This window comes from Leopardus geoffroyi, chromosome D2, assembly GCF_018350155.1.
Source record: "Leopardus geoffroyi isolate Oge1 chromosome D2, O.geoffroyi_Oge1_pat1.0, whole genome shotgun sequence".
In the NCBI taxonomy this organism is placed as follows: Eukaryota; Metazoa; Chordata; class Mammalia; order Carnivora; family Felidae; genus Leopardus; species Leopardus geoffroyi.
The window spans coordinates 14,070,743-14,091,575 of NC_059334.1; the positions used below are offsets into that span (position 1 = coordinate 14,070,743).

Below are 20,833 nucleotides of genomic sequence, written 5' to 3' on the forward strand. Positions count from 1 at the left end.
ATGAACTACAATTACAATTCCTGCCTTGTCTCTGCGAATTGCAGACGCATTGCCTCACCCTAGAAACCCTGCTTCTGTGTGTGGAGGAGGCGGCCGTAGCTGCTGCGGCAGCCGATTTGGATGGGATCCAACTCCAGTCTGGGCCGGCAGGGAGGGCGGTGGGTGGAGGACAAAAACAAAGCTATGTTTACTTAGCATAGATCGATAAAGCTGCTTCAGAGCTACATGAAAGGCCAGGCAGCATGAAAGACTTTTGATACAATATAAGGAATTGCTGCTCTGGATCCAGGGCCAGCCTTAACCCCCTTGATCCCGGCTCCTTTTATGGCAAAGAGAGACCAGAAGTAAACCAGCCTCTCCATGCTCCGGCAGGCATTTCGTTAGGGAAGTTACAACAACTCTGTTTCAACATTCAACTCACAGTGTAATATAAAAAGGAAATGCCCTTCGTTTGGAGAACACAAGCTCTGCTCTACAAAAATCCTTACTTTGTACCTCTCAAGGCAGCATTTGTATTTCAGGATTTCTATTTTGGGACGGAACGGCAGGCTTTCCCTTGAGGTTATTACAGTACCAGCTTGCAGGTAAATGAGTATAATTAGGCCATGGCTCTAACACAGAGTTGTTTTCTTTTAATGTTTCAGTCACTGCCTAGTGGGGCCATCTCTTGGGGGTGTTCAGATGGCCAGTCTCTCTGCAGCACAAAGACTGGAAGTGTTCCACATCAAAGTCACGCGCTACAATCAGCGGCACAGGGACTGCATGGAGAGTGACCAGAGGGACACGTCCTCAAAGAGGTTCGAGACAGCAGGTACTAGGGGTGACGAAGCCCACTGGCACCAGCTGCTCCCGGGAAGGATCTGGGCAGGCCCTATTCTCCCGGCTAGAAGAGGGTGAGGCAGGATTGCAATTGCAAGCAAGATCCGGGAACAGATGGGGAGACCTTTATGGCAAGCACACCTTCTCTGGAAATCCCCAAGAGGAGACGTGCAGGGTTGGCCTGTAAAAACACTTAGATCTGGCATTACGCTTTCTGTGCCACTTTCGAACAGGTTTTTTCATGTGCTTTAAGCAGCTCCCTCCACCGTTTCTCCAAGGGTGTTTTTCCTCTTCCTTGTGGTTAATCCTTTGAAGCAACCTGGCATTTTCAATAGCAACAACTAGAGAGAAACGTCAGCAGGATTTTTTCTCTCTCCACCTACCAATCCAGTTGTAGGAAAGATAATATAATTAGTACCCTGTTCTTCCCACACTTAACCAGCCCATTCCAGTCACACGCAGAGATGTGGGCCTGTTTTCCAACAAAAGAAGCTCCAAGGGCCGCCCTTCCAGAGTTGAAGTGTCTAGGTCCCAACTGAGGGTGACTAAGCCCGCGTCTATTAGTCAGTAAGACTAACGACCAGCCAAAAGTGATTTACCCGTAACACACACCAGCTCCTCCTCCCGATACAAGTGTGAAACTCAAGTGCTCACTTCAGTCTGGGCAGAGGCTGTGGCCGCCAACAGTGGCGGGGCGGGCAGGCTCTGCGGCCGCACCCGGCTTTCGCGCGAGGCGGGTATGCACCCGGCCAGGGACTGCCCTGGCCTGGGCCGCGCCGTGGGTCCCGCCCCACTACGGCGCCGGGGACTTCCGCCTACGGCCTGGACCCGCGCGACAGCCGCCTGCGGGACCCGCGAGCCGGCCGGCTGGCCAGCCACCCCCACGGCCGGCGCAGACCCCGGCGCCCGCGTCCCGCGCCACCTCCAGTCCAAGTTTGGGCCCGGGGGCGGGGCCTAGAGGCCCACAGTCGCCGGAGGGGGCGGAGCCTGCGCGGTGACGCGGCCGCGCTGGCCGTAGACCCCGGATCCCTGGAATGTGCATTCGTTCAATGAGGCCGCCAGTGCCAGCGGCGCCGAGTCACGTCCGCCCGGAGCGTGCGCACTCGGCGGCAGCGGCGCACGCGGGCCCGCGGCTCTGCGCCCACGTCACGCGCCCGCCGCGCGGTCCTACATAAGGCGGCCGGGTCCGCCAGCGCCGCCGCGAGGTCCCTTGCTCGGCAGGTTGAGCCCGGGCTAGGAAGGAAGGGAGGACGGGGGAGAGAGGAAGCCTCGATATTTGCGAGGGGTTCGGCGCTCCCGCTTCCCTCCGGAAGGGCTCCGCCAAACGGCGAGTGGACGCGGTCCCAGGCTTAGGAACAGACTCTTAGTAAAACTTAAGGGGACTGGCGGCGCCTGTGTCCTTCAAAGACAAATGCGAGTGTGAAAGCACTTGGTGGAGTTCAAATGGGACTCCTTAACAACAACAACAACAACAACAAAAACCTGTGAACCACGTTAGATTTAAAGTCCCCATCCTCAAGAGAGTGACAGCACCAAGTCACAAAGTGGCCTTGCTTTTAAAAACACGAGTCTTGGCATGATTTGGCCTCAAGCTTCTGGAGGGGAGGAATCCTGGCTGAGTAGTGGAGGCAGCCGAGCGGGTGGAGGGAAGCAAACCGCGCCAGCATCGCCTTCACTTCGGGGACACCGGTCGCGGCGCGGGCGGGCGGCGCTGCCCCGCGGGCGGGCGCCGAGGAGCCGGCTCGCCCGGCAGCGCTCGTTCTCTCACCGCGCGGGGGGAGGGGGAGGGCGCGAGCGCGGGGGAGGGCGGGTGCGCGCGCGAGGGGAGGGGGCCCGCGCAGGCGCCGTGCGAGGCTGTCGAAGAATCAAGTCTGTAGAAGTGGAGCGGTCGCGGCGGCAGCAGCAGCAGCGACGGCGGCGGCGGAGCTGAGGCGGGCAGGGCGCTGACGCGGGCGCTGGAAAGCGGCGACGCCAGGAGCTGTGAGAGAGCAGCGGAGCGACCCGGGGCCCGCGCCGCGCCCGTGCTCCACGCCGCCCGGCTGCCGCCGCCGCCCCGGCGCGGCATGCCCCGCCGCTCGGGCTGAGCCTGCCCCGGCGGCCGCCCCCCGCCCCCCGCCCCCCCCGGCCTCCCCGCCCCCCGCCCCGCACTCCGCGCCGGCCGCCGCCGCGACCTGCTGCGCTCCCCCGCGCCCGCGCGGCCCGTCTTCGCTCCGGTCTGGAGGCCGGCCGCGGCCCCGGCCGAGCTCCCGCCGCCGCCTCCGCCGCGCCCGCCGCGCCGCCCCGCCGCCCCGCCGCCCGCCCGCGCCGGCCGGGGGGACGTGCTGCCGCGGCTGCAGCCCCTCGCCCCGCGCCCGCCGCCCCTCGTGCCCCGGGGGCGCTGCGCGGGCGCCGAGCCTTCGCGGGCTTTGCCGCCGCCGCCGCCGCCTCTGCGGCCGCCGCCGCCGCTGGTGGGGGAGACGCGGGGTTGGGGGGGGAGGAGGGCGCGCGTGGTGCCGGCGGGGAGCGGCGGCGCCCCCTCCTCCTCCTCCTCCTCCTCCTCCTCCTCCAGCGCCGCGGGCTCCTCGGACATGGCCGCGGCGGTGGCGGTGGCGGCCGCGTCCCGGCGGCAGTCGTGCTACCTGTGTGACCTGCCTCGCATGCCCTGGGCCATGATCTGGGACTTCACCGAGCCCGTGTGCCGCGGCTGCGTCAACTACGAGGGCGCCGACCGCGTCGAGTTCGTCATCGAGACGGCGCGGCAGCTCAAGCGGGCGCACGGCTGCTTCCCGGAGGGCCGCTCCCCGCCCGGCGCCGCGGCCCCCTCCGCCGCCAAGCCGCCGCCGCTCTCGGCCAAGGACATCCTCCTGCAGCAGCAGCAGCAGCAGCAGCAGCAGCAGCTGGGCCACGGCGGCCCCGAGGCCACCCCGCGCGGCCCGCAGGCCCTGGAGCGCTACCCCCTGGCGGCCGCCGCCGAGCGGCCCCCGCGCCTCGGCTCCGATTTTGGCGGCAGCCGCCCGGCCGCGGGCCTGGCCCAGCCGCCGACGCCGCAGCCGCCGCCCGTGAACGGCATCCTGGTGCCCAACGGCTTCTCCAAGCTGGAGGAGCCCCCGGAGCTGAACCGCCAGAGCCCGAACCCGCGGCGCGGCCACGCCGTGCCGCCCACCCTGGTGCCGCTCATGAACGGCTCGGCCACGCCGCTGCCCGCCGCGCTCGGCCTCAGCGGCCGCGCCGCCGCCTCGCTGGCCGCCGTGTCCGGGGCCGCGGCCGCCGGCCTGGGCTCGGCGCAGCCTGCCGAACTGAGCTCCCACAAGCGGCCGGCGTCCGTATCGAGCAGCGCGGCCGCGGAGCACGAGCAGCGCGAGGCGGCCGCCAAGGAGAAGCAGCCGCCGCCGCCCTCGCATCGCGGCGCGGCCGACAGCCTGGCCGCGGCGGCCGGGCCCACCGAGCTGGGCGCCGAGGGCGCGGGCAAAGGCCGCGGGCCCGGAGAGCAGGACTGGGTCAACAGGCCCAAGACCGTGCGAGACACGCTGCTGGCGCTGCACCAGCACGGCCACTCGGGGCCCTTCGAGAGCAAGTTTAAGAAGGAGCCGGCCCTGACTGCAGGCAGGTTGTTGGGTTTCGAGGCCAACGGGGCCAACGGGTCTAAAGCAGGTAGGGGCGGCTGTGGAGTGAGGGGCTCTAGGGGAGAGAGGGGCACGCAGAGCAGAGGAGGGGGTGCTGTTTTCCATTCGCCGTTCTACCCCGGCCCAGAAACAACAAACACCCAACTTCCTGATCTGCCTGAGGCGGAACCAGTGCTTAGTGGCAACGTGTTCATGTGCTGAAGCAGCATAACAGAGATGAGTCAGACTGGGCTGATAGGCACTGACACAGGGTTTTCCTTTCCCAGCACATTCTTGGATGGGAGCATGAGGGCACCAGTCACCTTTTAACCTGTTGGGGGACGTTGGCGATCGAATGCGCGGTTTAACCTGGGGACGTGCGTGCACGTGTAGAAACAGGCTCCTCGGTGCATGCTGTGTTCTGTGGCTTTTTACAATACCGCCTCGGAGCCCCACGGGTCTAAGTGTCCTAACTTGCACGTGCACTTGAAACTCCTGTGAGATTTTATAGACCAGCTCTGAGAGAACGGACGTTCTTTAGGGAGTCTTGTTTCGTGTTAGGAAGAGAGAGATCCTTTTCAGCACACATCCACTTACTTCCTTTTTTTCCTTTTCTTTTTTTTCTCTCCCCCAGTGGCAAGAACAGCGAGGAAAAGAAAGCCTTCTCCAGAACCAGAAGGTGAAGTCGGGCCCCCTAAGATCAATGGAGAGGCACAACCGTGGCTGTCCACACCCACAGAAGGGCTCAAGATCCCCATTACTCCTACATCCTCTTTTGTGTCTCCGCCGCCACCCACTGCCTCACCTCATTCCAACCGGACCACACCGCCTGAAGCGGCTCAGAACGGCCAGTCCCCCATGGCAGCCCTGATCTTAGTGGCAGACAATGCAGGCGGCAGTCACGCCTCGAAAGACGCCAACCAGGTTCACTCCACTACCAGAAGGAATAGCAGCAGTCCACCCTCTCCGTCGTCTATGAACCAAAGAAGGCTAGGCCCCAGAGAGGTGGGGGGCCAGGGGGCAGGCAGCACTGGAGGACTGGAGCCAGTGCACCCTGCCAGCCTCCCAGACTCTTCTCTGGCAGCCAGTGCCCCCCTGTGCTGCACCCTCTGCCACGAGCGGCTGGAGGACACCCACTTTGTGCAGTGCCCGTCTGTCCCTTCGCACAAGTTCTGCTTCCCTTGCTCCAGACAAAGCATCAAACAGCAGGGAGCTAGCGGAGAGGTCTATTGTCCCAGCGGGGAAAAATGCCCTCTGGTGGGCTCCAATGTCCCCTGGGCCTTTATGCAAGGGGAAATTGCGACCATCCTGGCTGGAGATGTGAAAGTGAAAAAAGAGAGAGACTCGTGACTTTCCGGTTTCAGAAAAACCCAATGATTACCCTTAACTAAAACTGCTTGAATTGTATATATATATATCTCCATATATATATATATATATATATATATATACACACATATATGTATATATATATACACACACACACATATATATATACATATGTATATATATATGTATATATATATATATCCAAGACAAGGGAAATGTAGACTTCATAAACATGGCTGTATAATTTTGATTTTTTTTTTGAATACATTGTGTTTCTATTTTTTTTTTTTTTTGACGACAAAAGGTATGTACTTCTAAAGGCATTTTCTTCTTTTGTTAATGTTATTAGCATATCTTTGTGCTTTATTATCCTGGTGACAGTTACCGTTCAATGTAGGCTGTGACTTGCGCTGCTTTTTTAGAGCACTTGGCAAATCCGAACTGCTTCTAGCTGTATTTGTATGCACTTATTTTAAAAAGAAAAAAAAAAAGCCAAATACATTTTCTGACATTGTAAGATTGCCTTACTGTCTGTTATTCCTTACTGCTGGCTCCTCTCTCAGGCTGGAGGCCAGTTGGTGGAGAAGGAAAGGAAATGAGTGAAGTGGGCGGCATGCCAGTGGGAAATATCACCAAGTTTCCCCCAAAACGTTGTCCTCTCAGAGTAGTAGGAAAATAGATTGCGAATCTTCCTCTATTTCGTTCTTAAAAGTTCAGTTGTTGGGATATTAATGACTGCCTGGGAGTTGCTGCTGAGAGATTTTCAGGACTCGTGTGGTTTTGGGGGGGAGGGGGATTTTTTTTTTTTTTTTTTTTTAAAGGCAAAGTTGACCACTGTTCACTGCCCACGTGATCAGTTGTAAGCTTCCAATGCTGCATGCTAGCCGGTTACATAATACACGATTCAGTGACTGAGGGCGGTGACCGCGGATGGCGCGGCGCACAAGATGGCACTGCCATCTTTGAACAGAGCCTGGCTCTGCAGCGCCACTCATATTTTGAAACCCCCCACCCCCCCCCCCCCCCCCCCCAGAGCTCTGTTTGTTGTTGGTGTCGTCGTTCCTTTGAAAAGAGTCTCGAGGGAAGTTACGGTTCAGGTGAACTTGGAGATTGCGGGATTGGTTTCGTTTCTGTTTTGTGTTTGGTTTTTGTTTTGTTTTTGGTTTTGGGTTTTTGTTGTTTTATCATTTACCTGTAGTGCTATTGCTGTTGGTACTCTCACCTACACCCTGTTTCTAGCGAGTGCTAAATACAGTATGGTACAATGACAGGAACAGCACATAGTGCTGCCAGGACTGCCCATGGGCATATCAGTGACAGCCCAAATGGGGGTGGAGGAAACCTGTAATTTCCTTCTTACGTGTGTTTGACATACCAAGTGAATAATACTGTTCTTCTGGAAAAAAAAAAAATTTTTTTTTTTGATAAACTAGTGACAATTAAAGTAAGGGTTTTAATAATAGACAGGCCCCACCTCTCAAACTATTCTTAGAAACCTTTTGTAAACTAGTTTCTTTTGATCACTATTTTGCATCAGTAAACTGATTTTTTTTTTAAACCAATAAATCATCTGTTATTAGAAATAGTTGGCTCACAGTGATACTGGTTTTTCTTTTGTGCTGTTACGATTTAACATTGACAGGAACACTATTCGAAATCCTTTTATGTTCAGGTGTTTGTAACTTGGCCCTATAATTAGGCTGAATCATGGCTTCAAGGTCTACTACAACTTATGTGTATCGTTTACAACCTAGCTTCTATTTTAATTTGAAGATAGAGATTGTTACCCTCTTTAGATTCTTTTTTAGTTATGTTTTTGTCTTTCTTTTTTAAATTGCTCAAATATTTTTTAACGGTCGAGTTATATTAACACTTGAAAATCAGATACTGCACCAAATACAGTATTTTTTTTTTTTTTTTGGTAGTGTTTTTAACGAGTGCACCTATTATTAATGCTGTGCAAATTCATGTTACCGGTCATTGTTATATTACAAACAGACTTGCATGATTAACCAGTTTGTTGTTACACTTTTTTTTTTTTTTTTAATTGGAGCATCAATGACTCAGATCAGACTGGTTTCTCTTATGTAAATGCATACATGCAGAAACACAGAGTCCATTTTACATGCCCATAAAGACATTTGTAAAGAATTCAACTATTATGGTTTGTTGTATAAATGTATATCTAAGCACTTTATTATAAACTGGAATTTGACCTCATAGATTTTACAAGTTGATCAGTCATTTGACCTGATTCGTGGTAGCTATCTGTATGTTTTGCAATCTTAATACAGATAAGCTTTCCAAAAAGATTATTAATAAAGAACCATCCTGCTGTTTTGAGTAAGTCTTTCCAGCTGTGGAGAAGACAGCCTATGGATTCTCTGTGCTGGTGTTTAAGGAGGGGGAGAGTACGGACAGCTTGAAAGGGCTGTGTTTGAGATTACTCCTATTAAAAACTAAGACCTGGAGGAGTCTGGCCCTTGGGTGGCCTTTGTGGAAGGCTTGCAGCTGTAAACTGTTGATTGGGGTTCTTTTTCTGGCGTTCTCTTCTCTTAAGTTAAAAAGTTTAACATTGGGACATGGGTTTGATCTTTTGTTGTACCTGATGACAGTGCAGAGAGTCTCCACAGCTGGATAAAAATGTCAGAAAGCTACTTACTGTACATGGGCAGTATCCGATTTCAAATCCTAAATATTTCAGCTGTGCTTTTAATACTCAAAATATTAGGGGATGGGGTGTTGAAGCTTTCCCGTTTTTGCTTTACCGATTTATAGAATATAACAGATGTACTGTCTTTCATGTGGCCTCACATTAAAAGTTATGAGAACGTACACATGGTTTACAACTTTTACTATATACCTTCCCTTGGCCACCAAGTATTTTTAAAGTGTGCCACCTTTTAACCTTTACTTTTTTTTAAGTTGAAGGTGATCCCTTTTTCTATATATGATGAAACTCATGTCAACTGAAGTGAGTGTAATCTCCTATCAACATTATTATATTTTAAAATCACGCTATGGAAATATCACCTGCATTCTGTCATTTGTCAGATTTACAGTACCTTTTTTTTTCTTTAACTTTTAGCATTAAATAAAAATAAAATTGGGAGCACTGAAAATTTTCTGAGGCCTTTTTTAATGTTTTAAAGTTAGCTTAGAATGGCTATTATTGTAATCACTAATGGCAACGCAACCAAAGGACGTGTGGGTTTGGGGTTGGGGTTTGACTGGAAGAACAGGAGGTAAAAGACACAGAACAAAAAGCCAACTGATGGTAGGGGGAAAAAAAAAAAAAAAGTGCTAGGGACCGGGGAAAGGGCAACTGGATAGGGGAAACCGATGAAGAGAAGAGCGGAACAAAGTACAGCCAGAAAGTACTTGTTTATTTTCAACTTGTAGTAGAGCCAGCCCCTCTACAACAGGAGACTGGCAGGAGATCCTGTCCACACCTCAAAGGCTATCGAGACCAGGAGCTACTCTCTGGAAAGCATCAGAAGAAAACAGCCATGTTGGGCCACGTGAAATGCACCGAAGACAAAAGGGGGAAAATAGTAGCCTGCCTTTTGGAAAGCATTGGAATAAAATGAGAGCGAAAAGCCAGGGGGATTACTGATGTCTTGAAACCTGAATTTATAAATAGAGATAAAAGGTGGGAAGCACCGGGAACCATTTGCAGACTACTGTCTACTCGCACATAGTAAGAGATGTTTGCAGCTTTTACTCGTTTTATTGATCACTGGCTTGGCAGACTTCTATGAAAGGAAGTTGTGAAGCTTACATAGAGTTTGGGGATAGCATACACATAGACTGATTTACTACGTGTTTTAAATTAAACAGCCACAGTTAATGTGTAACTGAATATTTTTCGGTTGGGGTGGTCCCGTAACTTGGACCCATGGCTGTATGTGTTTCAATAATTTCTTTTTATTAGTAGGCTGTTTAAGGCAGTTTTCAAGAAACCGTATTCTTAATAAGTTAATTACAGCTCATGATACGCAACACGATGTTTCATTTAGGGATCAGGTTAAAAGAAATGTTAAACCGTTGACTTTAACGTCAGAATGTTAAATTTTATTTTTAGTAAAATTTAAGAGACTGCAGCTTGCAGAAGTCATTTTTAAAATTTCAAAAGCTCCTCTCAAAGTAAACTTTAATGATTGCATTCAGTTTCCAGTTAAGAAGACCAAACGAGCCAGACTCTTGATGTGGCAGATGTCTTTGTTTATTCCCCAAAGGAGGGAAAAAGTTAAAGGGAAAATACAGAGAACTCCCTTGAATTCCTAGACTTAAGTCCCTTGTTACTCAAAGTTGTTTTGCATATGATTTATAGATGGTTTTATTTGGTTTAGTGAAGAGTAAAATGTTTCTCTTCCTGATTCCAAAGGGTATGCGTGGAATCATTCAGAAAAATGTTCAGTTGTGTGTAGGCCACTAGAAGTCCTGAGTCACCCTCATTTGCTTGCCTTTTCTTCAGAGGGAACAGTGTGAGAAGACACGCCTTTCCTCTGTCACAGACCAAGGTCAGAGGCACCAATGAATGGAATACATATTTACCTACTTCATCATCTGGGGCTCTAGAAATGAGAGGCGGGGTGGGGATGCTATTTAACTCCTCCTGTGCCACTGGTTAGGCCTCTGGCAGCAATAGTATTGATTACAATCAAATAAAAATTATGGTGTGACTTCGCAGATTATTAATTATCTAGATCCTTTGTTGCTGTTTCTCTTGACAGCCTGCATTTTCCTCCAGTTATGAACCCCTGACAGGAATTTAAAAGGCACAAAACTATACAAAAAGCCAATTTGTAAATTACTTAGGAGGTCGGAGGATGGAAAGTGACGGATTTATGGATTATCTGTGGATTTCTCTATTAATCCCCAGATAAATCCATTATTAGGGATATCCACCCTATCCCTATTTACCATTAACTAATTTGTACCTAATTTAACAGTGAACTTTGTTTTAACCCATCAGTCTGTTAACCTGCTGTTTCCCTGTGTTAATACAACTTCACATGCTTGATTTAAAACAGCTTTCCTTTTTTAATTTGAGGTATAATTTTTTTAATTATAGAATACGAAATCAACATCAGCATGGATCTTTATCACCGCATATTGTGTGCTTCCGTGTGGCACTAAGCCACGTAAAACAACCCATACAAGCTACAGACGAGGTATTTTAGGGCAAAAAAGTACGCCCTAGGCAAAATCATTTTTAGAATCATTTAGACATTGGGTCGTAAAGCCGTTCTTTTATTTTGAATCTGAGAAACAATCGAGCAAAATCTCCTTAATAGAACAACCCTATTAGAACGGTATAAACAGTCTTAAATATTGCTATGAAAACAATGTAGCCCTTTAAAACTAAAAGTCTTAGTGGAACGGGTCTTCAGTGCACAAAAAATTTATCACAAAGTCAGCCATGAAAATCCTCTAGGAGGTGATTTACTTTTAGGTCAGACAAGGTCTGGATAAGAGACCACAGGATTCCTAGTTTAAATTGGAAGCATCAATACACTGGTTGATCTCATCTTTTGAATGGACTTTAGAAGTTGGATTGCATAATCTAAAGAGCCTCCTCTGGCAGTTCAGTTAGATGCCCTTGATGCTGAGATAAGACATCCTATATAGAGTAGTAATGTCCCATTTGAATATTTCTCAGTTTACATTTTGGGGAAATCAAATGTGGTCTATAATCTGCAGAACCCATCACTTAACCACTTTTGCTTAGCAATTACGATTTCATTCTTAATGTCCCTACTATCCATTCATATTCAGATGCTTACAAGGAGACAGGCATCACGCACAACAAAGGAGTCACGTTTTGTTGTGTAGGTTATTCAGGCAGCAAGTTTAGCAGACCAATCCTTGGGTCACCGCATACTTCTCTGCCTTTTAGAAAATCTCTTTCCCCTGGCAGTTCAAATCGAATCTTTTGAACTGTAAATGTGGCTATTTACATTGCCAGGAAAAAATAAGTCCAGAAACATGTCCTCAGAATTAAGGGCCAAAGTTTATTTTAATGTACGGTGAGAGTTCACTAAAAGTAAACCTTTATTGTACGATTTTAAAATATTAACCACACTCGTAACTTCAGTTCTGCAGAGAACTGAAACGTAGGAGTAGGGATGGTCTGGGGCCGAAGACATCAGCATTTTGTGACACACAGCCTTGGCTTTGGGCCTTCCATGTTCTCCAAAGCCTGAGAGACTACGCAGGAGCTGCAAGACAGAAAAAGGCTGTTGCATGCCTTAACCCAGGCTAAAAGGCCTCTTACCTCCGTTTTGTTATTTCTGCCTCCAAACAGCATTCCAATTAGCTCTTTTTGGTGATAAAAGGTAAAGATTTATTGTACCCCACCTACAACTGGAATCAGAATTTCACAGGAGGGTCACAGTCATTAGAGAAGTTTTCTGGAATACTATTCTCTAAATAAGCACCATGTGGGTTGTTGCTATTATTTAACACCTATTAAGTAGGCACATCATTCTAGGCTTTGAACAGCTGAAGAGTCCGGGCCCCAGCTTTCTTGGAGCTTACAGACAATTCCGCAGACAGGCAGGGGAAGGTCGGTGTGCTCGATTAAGGGCACATACTGAGCAAAGTTTAACTACTTGCTGGTTTCCTTCCGCGAGTTTGGAAAATACATGGTCTAGGGCTAAATTCTTAACCTGGAGGATTGAGTCTCGTTCTAGAACTTCTCACTGGAACCTCGGTAGGGCTGTGACACAGGAACGCAGTCCAAAGTCCAAAGTGCTGTCACACAAGAAATTCATTATGCCCAGCATGCAACCGTCATGCATGATAGGGGCCGCTGGACCTCGGTTATCTTCCTACAAATCAAGAAGCCATTTGGAAACATCGGGGCCAGGTCAAAATCGTCAAACTGTAGCCTTGTCTTTCTCCACTTTTTTTTTTTTTAATTGTTGCTCACAGTGGCGTTTTTGAAAAGGAAGAAAACAGCCGCCAGCACTGCCAAGCCCTGTTTACTGGAGGGGAAGGAAAGGGGAGGCGGCTCCCTGACTCTCCAGCAGCCTGCGTAAGGGCCTGCGCCCACGAGGGGACCTTGCTGCGGTTTCCAGCGCGGCACCCTGACTCACGCCGCGCCCGTGTTTATTTATTCTAGAACTTCTGCCGGGGCCGCACGGCCGCCGGCGCAGCGCCTTCGCCCCGCGCCCCGCTCTGCGCACGTGGAGCGGGGCGGCGGGACCCCACGCGGGCGGCGGCGCCCGGACCCGCCCCGCCGGCGCGCCAGCTGCGCGGCTATAATTAGAGAGGAGCCGCGGCCGCGCGCCTCCGCCCGCGTGCCCGCGAGGGCCGTGCGCGCGCGCGCGCGCGGGACCGCCCGCGTGCGTTCCCCGGCCTCGCGCTCTGGACCGGTTACCGCGTCGTGCACCAAATAAAGTAAAGGTCTGGCTCCTGCCGGCGAGGCGGGCGGGCGAGCGGCGTGCCAGCCGGCTCCGGGGTGTGGCGAGCCCTCGGTTGCCCAGAAAAGATGCAACGCGCGTCAGCAAGAGCCTTGGCTGCTGCCGCAAGGGTCCCTGACGCGCTGCCGGCTGTCCCGGGTGGATTTTCTAAGTTGGGGAGGGCGCATGACAAGAGCTGCCCCAGATGTCACTCCCTTTTTGGAAGTCATGAGGCTGCCTTTTTTTTTTTTTTTTTTTTTAAACGACTGTGGCTATAATAAGGCAAACGGTCCACGCTGGTGGAGTAAACTCTCATACTTAAGGGGCATCCGTCTTCGGGGAAAGCACACCGAGGCACGGGTGCGTGTCCATAAAAATGTTATTTATTAAGCGAACCTCAGGACATGCCCATATGGGTACTACAGAGTCAAATAAAGTATTGCAGCCACAGACTGCCTAAAAGGGAGTTGCCTTTTTACAGAGAGACCTTTATTAAAATTACGGCAACGGCCAAAAAGTTTTTTCTTGCGTCATAGCACCGTTGGGCGCTGGAGGTGCCCCGCAATCCATGGACTTCTAATTTCCGTTCATTGTTAGATTCAATACTCTGCAGTAACGTCTCAAAAAAAATCCAAGAAGCATGACCCCATCCTTGCACAAGATGACGCCGAAATGGCATGTAGTACCAGCCTTGGAGTGCGGGCCGAGGAACTTCACTGTGGACTGAGGGTTGTGTAATAGTTTCAGGCACGAAATCATTTTAGAAGCGTGGGATGAATTCCTACAGAACCGTCCCCTCCTTCTGTATTTTATCGAAGAACTCGCAAGGCTTCTCAGGTTGCAGCTCGATTCCTACGAAGCTATTTTTGCTCTTTGCCCGAGCCCATTGGTCTTGACACAGCATCGCTAGAGTCACCCGCTCCGCTCCTGGACAAAAGACCTTTGAGAGCGAATTCTGCAGAGAGAGTCTCTCTGAAAACACACCTCAGAATTGTCCAATTCTGTCCCAGACACACGACAACACTGGAACAGAGGTCAGGACGTCTCCAGGTGTTCCTGGGCTTTGGGTGATCATTTCAGGTAATTCCATTCATTTTTGTGTTTCTATGTGCCATTATTATTATTATTATTATTATTATTAATGACCATGTGCTTACCTTAGTGGGGGCAAAGGAATCAAACTGGACTGTCTCAATGACAGCTTTTTGGTTTTTCCTCCATCGGCCAGACATAAGAAAGCACTGGCTGTGATACCCATTAGGTACTTGGGCGCCATGAATGTGTACCACTAAAAATATAGATGCTTGGTTATTATATTAAAGAGGAAATAGCAAATGGCCTTGAAACACTGGAGAGAAGGGGCTCCCCCTGCTGTCATCATAGAAGCTGCATTGTCTCTCTGGCTAGAGTAGCAAGGACATCGCAGTGTAAAGCATAGTAGCCGACCATTCGTGAAGTTCTCATCACCTTGGGGGATGTATAGTTCTATTGGAAATAAAAAAAAAAAAACAACACAGACCACGAATGAAGGCAATGAATACTTTGCTTAAAAGTTTTCTATGCTCACATTCATTTACTGAAGGGCCAGCGTCCCTATAAACCACTGAAATGGCCAACCCAAGTCCACGGATGGCTTTAAAGGCAAGGGTGGTATTTGCCACCTGGTGGCAGGTGGGGTTGGGGTGAGCCTGTGTTTGAGCATATTGTGCTTTTTAAAAAAAAAAATAATCGATAAAAGTGACGTATGACGAAAAATAAAAGAACACCACTAAATTTTGACCTTGGTAAAAATGTTGAATTTGTAAAAAAACTCGTTTCCTTTTCCTGTAAATCACACTCCTCTGCACGTGGGTCTTTACATCTGTAAGTAAGCCTTCAGAGCTCATGAACACCACGGATTTGTAGCCCTGGGAAGAACTCGATGGCAAACATTCCCTGAGTGAAGTGTCAGCCGTGACCAGACCGAGCCGGAGGTCATTCATCTGTTTGCTGAGAGGTTGAGGACTTGGATGGAATTAGTCGGGTCGAAGGTCTTCGCGGATGAGGTCAATCGCAAGCAGTTAGGAAGGAGAGGAGAGGGGTGCCTGGGTGGCTCAGTTGGTTAAGCCGTGGACTTCGGCTCAGGTCATGATCTCACGGTTTGTGAGTTCCAGCCCCGCCTCAGGCTCGCTGCTTTCAGCACAGAGCCTGCTTTGGATCCTCTGTCCCCCTCTCTCTCTGTCCCTCGCCCACTCGTGTTCTATCTCTCAAAAATAAATAAACATTAAAAAAAAAAAAAAAAGAAGGAAAGGAGATGGCCTGTGCAAGCTCTGAGGGATTGGAGAGGAAAAATCACCGGAGGAGAACCCACGTCTACGTGGGTGTGGTCATGTATTGATTCATTTATTGGTTTGCTTATCCCTTCCCTCCACTCATGGTAAGGAAGGCAGGCTCTTGAGCTTTGGCTACAGCTCCACCTCTCTAACCATAGCGTTTAACCCTCTGACCTCAGTTTAATTATCTGTGAAATGGGTTAAGGCTATACCTACGTCGTGGCATTGTTGTTGAGGGGATTGAATGACAGGGTTATATAACATGCATAGTCGGTGCATATTAAGTCCTTGTTAAATTTGGGTACATCACCCTGCGGTGCTGGGCTCTGGGTCAGAGTTAGATAGTTGTTAAAAAACAAAAAACAAAAAAAACACCAGTGTCTTCAGGGTCACCTGAGTGGCTCAGTCCGTTAAGCATCCAACTTTGGTTCAGGTCATGATCTCACTGTTGGTGAGTTCGAGCCCCGCGTCGGGCTCTGTGCTGACCGCTCGGAGCCTGGAGCCTGTTTTGGATTCTGTGTCTCCCTCTCTCTCTGCCCCTCCCCCGTTCATGCTGTGTCTGCCTGTCTGTCTGTCTCTCTCTCTGTCAAAAATAAACATTAAAAAAATGTCATCGTGAATCTGGTCACCTCTCTCCACCTGATGGAAACCATCACCATCTCTTGTCTGAAGCACTGCAGAAGCTTCTTACCTGTTCTTCCAGCTCCTGCCCGCCCGTCTTCTCTGCAGTTTGTTCTCAGTTCAGCAGCCAGAATAAACCTCAAAGATACTGGCCTGATCTTGTTTCTTCTTCATTCAAAGCCCTACGATAGTTTTCTATCTCCTTTAGAGTCAGATGTGAAGTCTTCCGCTGGCCTGCGAGGCCGTGCTACCTCTCAGACCTGGCTCGGACCCTTGCCGGCTCCGTTTTAGCCACACTGACATCCGCACTCTTTCCTGACCTTGCCGAAGAGGCTCCTGCCTCAGGACCTTCGCGTTTGCTCTCCTCTGTTCGGAAAGGTCTTCTGAGATGTACGCACAGCTCGTTCCTTCACTCCCTTCAGGTCTCAGCCCCAGTGTTCCTGTTGCTGTTGTAAACATTGCCACAAATTTCGTGCCTTAAAACAACACAAACTAACTGTCTTAGGGTTCTGGATGTCAGGAGGGTAAATTTAAGATGTTCACGGGGCTGGTTCCTTCTGGAGGCTTCTGGGCAGAACCCGTTTCCTTGCCCCTTTCATCTCCTAGAGGCCGCCCACATTCCTCGGCTTGTGACCCCTCCCTGCCACCACTCTGAACCCTCGCTTCTGTCCTCACGTTGCCTCCTGCCTCCCTCTTCTAAAGACTCTTATAATTGGGGCGCCTGGGTGGCTCAGTCGCTTAAGCAGCGGGCTCTCGGTTTCAGCTCGGGTCATGATCTCATGGTTGCTGGGTTTGAACCCCACGTTGGACTCTGTACTGACAGTGTGGAGCCTGCTTAGGATTCTCTCTCTGCCGCTTCCCCACTTGCACGCACATGTACTCTTTCTCTCTCTGCCTCAAAATAAGTAAACTTAAAAAAAAAACCCGTATAATTACACTGGGCTCAGCTGAGTAGTTCAGGATACCCGGCTTATCTCAAAATGCTTAACTTAATCAAATCTGCAAAGTCTCTTTACCAAGCAACATCCCGTATACACAGGCTCAGGGTGTTAGGATGTGGACATCTTGGGGAGGGGTCATTACTCAGCCTACTGCATACTCTCTATAAAATAACCGTCCCAACTTACCCCCATTCTAGAATCCTGTCCCTGTTTCATTCTTCCCCTTAGCACTGTTCCCCATCAGACATTGTTTGTGTCTGTTGGTTTATAACTTTCTGGCTCCCCCGCGCCCCGACCCCTGCATGCCTTAGAGTGTAAAGCCTACGAGACAGGGCAAAGCACCCCCCTGTGGCACAATAGTGGGGGGCGTGGGCATGTTCTCAGTAAATATTTGTTAAAGGGCTAAATTAAGTCTCTGATCTTAATGAGGGGAGTGTGGTGCAAAATAGTGAACGGTAAGAAAAGAGTCATGGGTCACCTGGGGTGCATGGGGCTCAGTTAAGCGTCTGACTTTTGCTCAGGTCATGATCTCGCAGTTCACAGGTTTGAGCCCCGCATCAGGCTCTGTGCTGACAGCTCAGAGCCTGGAGTCTGCTTCGGATTCTGTGTCTCCCTCTCTCTCTGCCCCTCGACAGCTCATGCTCTCTCTCTCTCTCAAAAATAAATAAACACTAAAAAAAAAGTTTTTTTTTTTTTTAAAGAAAAAAGTCATAAAAATGTATTTGGAAGATTTCGTGGAAACACGATCATTGGACTGCAGAGAGAGAACATCAGGAGGGCTGCACGGAGGAGGAAACTGAAGGGGGCCAGTGGCAGGGCAGGGCTTGGGAGAAGGAACAGAGCTCAGCCAGGTGGGATGGATCTGGGGATCCTACAGGAACTGTTTAGCCAGGCAGGAGGAGGGTCCATGCGGACAGATGCGGGTTAGAAAAAGCAGGAAGAAAAGGTCAGGGGCATATGCTAAGGAACCACATCAGAGGTGATGTAACCTGAGATGCTTTCTGCAGGGGTAGGAGGTAGGGGGCGGGGTTCAGGTAAAGCAGGAAGAAGCAGGCAGGAAGCGCATTCTCCTTGGGGGTGGGCGGTAACAGCCTCTCCCAGGGGGCCCCCCAGAATGGTGAGAATGTGTTCTGATGGCTGACCCCCAAGAGTTCAGCCTGCTCTGAACTTCCACCTTCTCCTGGCACAGGAGGAGAGGGGAGGGCGGCAGGGGTGGGGTGGGGGGATGTAGCAGCTTGGCTCACCTAACGGCTCCCCGGGGAGGGGAGGGGGGCCCTTCCAGGCTGGTTGGAGCTGTTGTTTTATGGAAAGATTTGGCCAAGAACAGTGTGAAGTGGTCACAGTCACGACTGCCTTGGCTCCACCAGCCTGGCTGTGCCCTTGGATAAGTTCTTGGGTGTCTCTAAACCTCAGCCCCCTCGTCTGTAGAGTGGGGATAAGAATAGTGCCTACTTCTTAAGTTTATTGTGAGGGCTAAGTGAAGCGATACATTAAGTCTCCTCGGGGCAGTTATACCAAAAACCCAGAGTCTAGTTCTTTATCCCCACACAGGAAGCACCCGAGGCCGGGGTGACCAACCATCTTCTCTCCCCTCACCCAACCCCTAGAGATCTCTCCACTCAGGTCTGCCCCCCCCCCCCCACCCTCCGGGGCCCTCTGTGGACAGATCTCTCTGATAGGCCTTCTGGGAATGCATATTTAAATTGCAGCCCTCCCCCTCCAGAGTCCTCTGGCAGGGAATCTCCCCCACCACTTCCAGTGGGAATGGATTTCCAGCCCTTCGTCCCTTCTCTAGCCTGAAAACTCCCCCCTTCACACTTGGGTTGTGAGTCTGCATGGCTCTCCCCTGTCCAGCCTCATCTCGGGGATCTCTGGCCCATCCTTGGCCCTGGTGGAGAGGACAAAGGAAGGCCACCAGGTTCTGGGAGCCAGAGAGAGGCCGGGGTGGAGAAGCCTGAGGCTGCTTCAGTCCTGGTTCTGTCTCTCTCTAGCAGCAAGGGCCAAGGTCAGTTTTTTCATTTTTTATTTTATTTTTTTAAGGTTTATTTACTTTTGAGAGAGAGAAAAGACAGAGTGCGAGTGGGGGAAGGCCAGAGAGAGAGAGGGGAGACACAGAATCCGAAGCAGGCTCCAGGCTCTGGGCTGTCAGCACAGAGCCTGATGCGAAGCTCGAACTCACAAACCTCGAGATCGTGACCTGAACCGAAGTCAGACGCTTAACTGACTGAGCCACCCGGGCACCTCGTGTTCTAGATTAACCAAATGTACATATCACTCACCCTACCACAGGTAAGGAGGGAATGTTTAATACCTATAGTATTAGGTATAGAACCAAGAACTTGAAAAGGTGCTGTAAGCTCTAAGGTCATGTAAAAATACTGACTTTTACTACTTAACCTGGGATTTCTCTACCGATAGAAACTTTACCCTACCTGAAGTGAGGGACTTACTTCCCCTCACACATAATTTACAAAAATACCAAGACAACTTTGCTCTGATCATCTGTAAAGTATTGATCCAATAGTGTTCCCCCAAATCCCCAGCTCATCCTGAGGACACAGCTCTTTCTGGGAGGCGGTTCTCATGGTTATGATGCAGTTACAAACCACTGGGTCACATTTCTGCGTGGCCTTGCAGAAATGTTATGCTCAGGTTGGCCATGGGCTCCACGGTGGGGGGCGGGGGGTCAAAGTCACCAGGAGAAACTGCAGACTCCGTCCCCACAATGCTGGGAGAACTCAGGGTTAGGCTGCCCTGGGCACCAGTCCCCGTAGGAAGGCCACAAGAGACCAAGAAGTCTGAAAACAGATAGCTAAAGAGGCTTAGTCTTTGGGCACACCTGACAAGAGACTGGAGGTACCCTCGCTACTAAACTGCGTAATGTGTGCTAAAGGGGGTGTGTAAAACTAAGTGTGTCTTATTTCAGTGTGTGCTAAAGATTTCATGTGGGATTGCTAATGTGGGAGCTACCGCCTGTCTGTTTCGTTTTTGCTGAGTCACAATACATGTATTTCTAAGCGACTGTGGAGGCTTTGGGAAGACGTGGTCACTCTACGGGGCAGGAAGGGGCAAAGGGAGCTGCACAGAGGAGGAGACACTGAAACTCCTCGGCCCTGGGCTCCTTCGTCATCCCACCACGAAGGCACACGTCTACCCCAGGCCTCAGGCCAATCCAGGCATGACGAAGGACTTCTGAGTGCCTCTGGGTCCCAGGATCACCTTGTACCACTCGCTGAGTTCCCATGTGACTGCCTGAGTGTCCGTCCTCGCCCTATCCTAGAACCACTGCCCCTGGGGAAGGCTTCTAGAAGTTTCCGTGGCTCCTCAGTTACAGCTCTCAGCTCCCCCCTCAAGCTATAGTCTCGAACTATAAAGGGAACTCATTGGCTCTTGGACCTGAAGAATCCACAGGCAGGTCAGCTTTGAGTTTGACTCACTTCGGGTTTGAGCCCGTGTCTAAGGGCACGTGAAGTACTGCAGCCCATGGGACTGGTGACCCGTGGGGCTGAGCGGTCTCCACCTGCAGGGTCACAGGCAGCAGCCCTAATCCCTGGAGAGGACAGCTGCCTGGAAGGAGGGGTGCTCCCGCCCTGATGTCAGACTTAGCCCCGCATGGAGGGGCAGGGTGGTGGCTGGTAGGCAGGTAGATGTGTGCGCCTCAAGACTTCTTTGTTCCTGATCGGTCTTCCTCTTTGCCACCGAGGGAGTGATCCCCAGCACTGAACTCATGGTGGCCAGCTCTACACCTGTTAGGACACGGGCCGAGCTTTGGGGTGCCACGGGGAGCCACTGGAAGCCGAGGAGAGTGACTCACCCTCTGT

General features: G+C 50.8%; 1 protein-coding gene and 1 long non-coding RNA gene across 5 annotated transcripts in view; both read left to right on the forward strand.

Moving 5' to 3' along the window:
* Positions 1-3,183: 3,183 nt before the first annotated feature.
* On the forward strand, positions 3,184-6,246 carry IRF2BP2 (interferon regulatory factor 2 binding protein 2). Of its 2 annotated transcripts, none has more exons than XM_045437324.1 (2): positions 3,184-4,449; positions 5,035-6,246. In XM_045437324.1, the coding sequence occupies exons 1-2, from the start codon at positions 3,387-3,389 to the stop codon at positions 5,748-5,750; spliced, it is 1,779 nt and encodes a 592-aa protein (XP_045293280.1). In that variant the 5' UTR covers positions 3,184-3,386; the 3' UTR covers positions 5,751-6,246. The 2 variants fall into 2 exon arrangements, with proteins under 2 accessions (XP_045293280.1, XP_045293278.1); XM_045437322.1 differs by having other exon boundaries at positions 3,186-4,401.
* Positions 6,247-11,043: 4,797 nt separating this feature from the next.
* Positions 11,044-20,833, forward strand: part of LOC123576451 — a 41,103-nt gene continuing 31,313 nt past the window's right edge. The window contains exon 1 of one of the 3 annotated variants that reach the window (XR_006701405.1): positions 11,044-14,218. This is a non-coding gene — a long non-coding RNA (uncharacterized LOC123576451). The remainder of the gene's footprint in view (positions 14,219-20,833) is intronic. The other 2 variants (XR_006701403.1, XR_006701404.1) reach the window with 2 other exon arrangements.

What these genes read in the sequence shown, in the direction of transcription:
- IRF2BP2 (XM_045437324.1), top strand. Translation starts at nt 3,387, where the DNA reads ATGGCCGCGGCGGTGGCGGTGGCGGCCGCGTCCCGGCGGCAGTCGTGC. An exon ending in GGCCAACGGGTCTAAAGCAG is followed by an intron (nt 4,450 to 5,034) that starts GTAGGGGCGGCT and finishes TCTCTCCCCCAG; the next exon opens with TGGCAAGAACAGCGAGGAAA.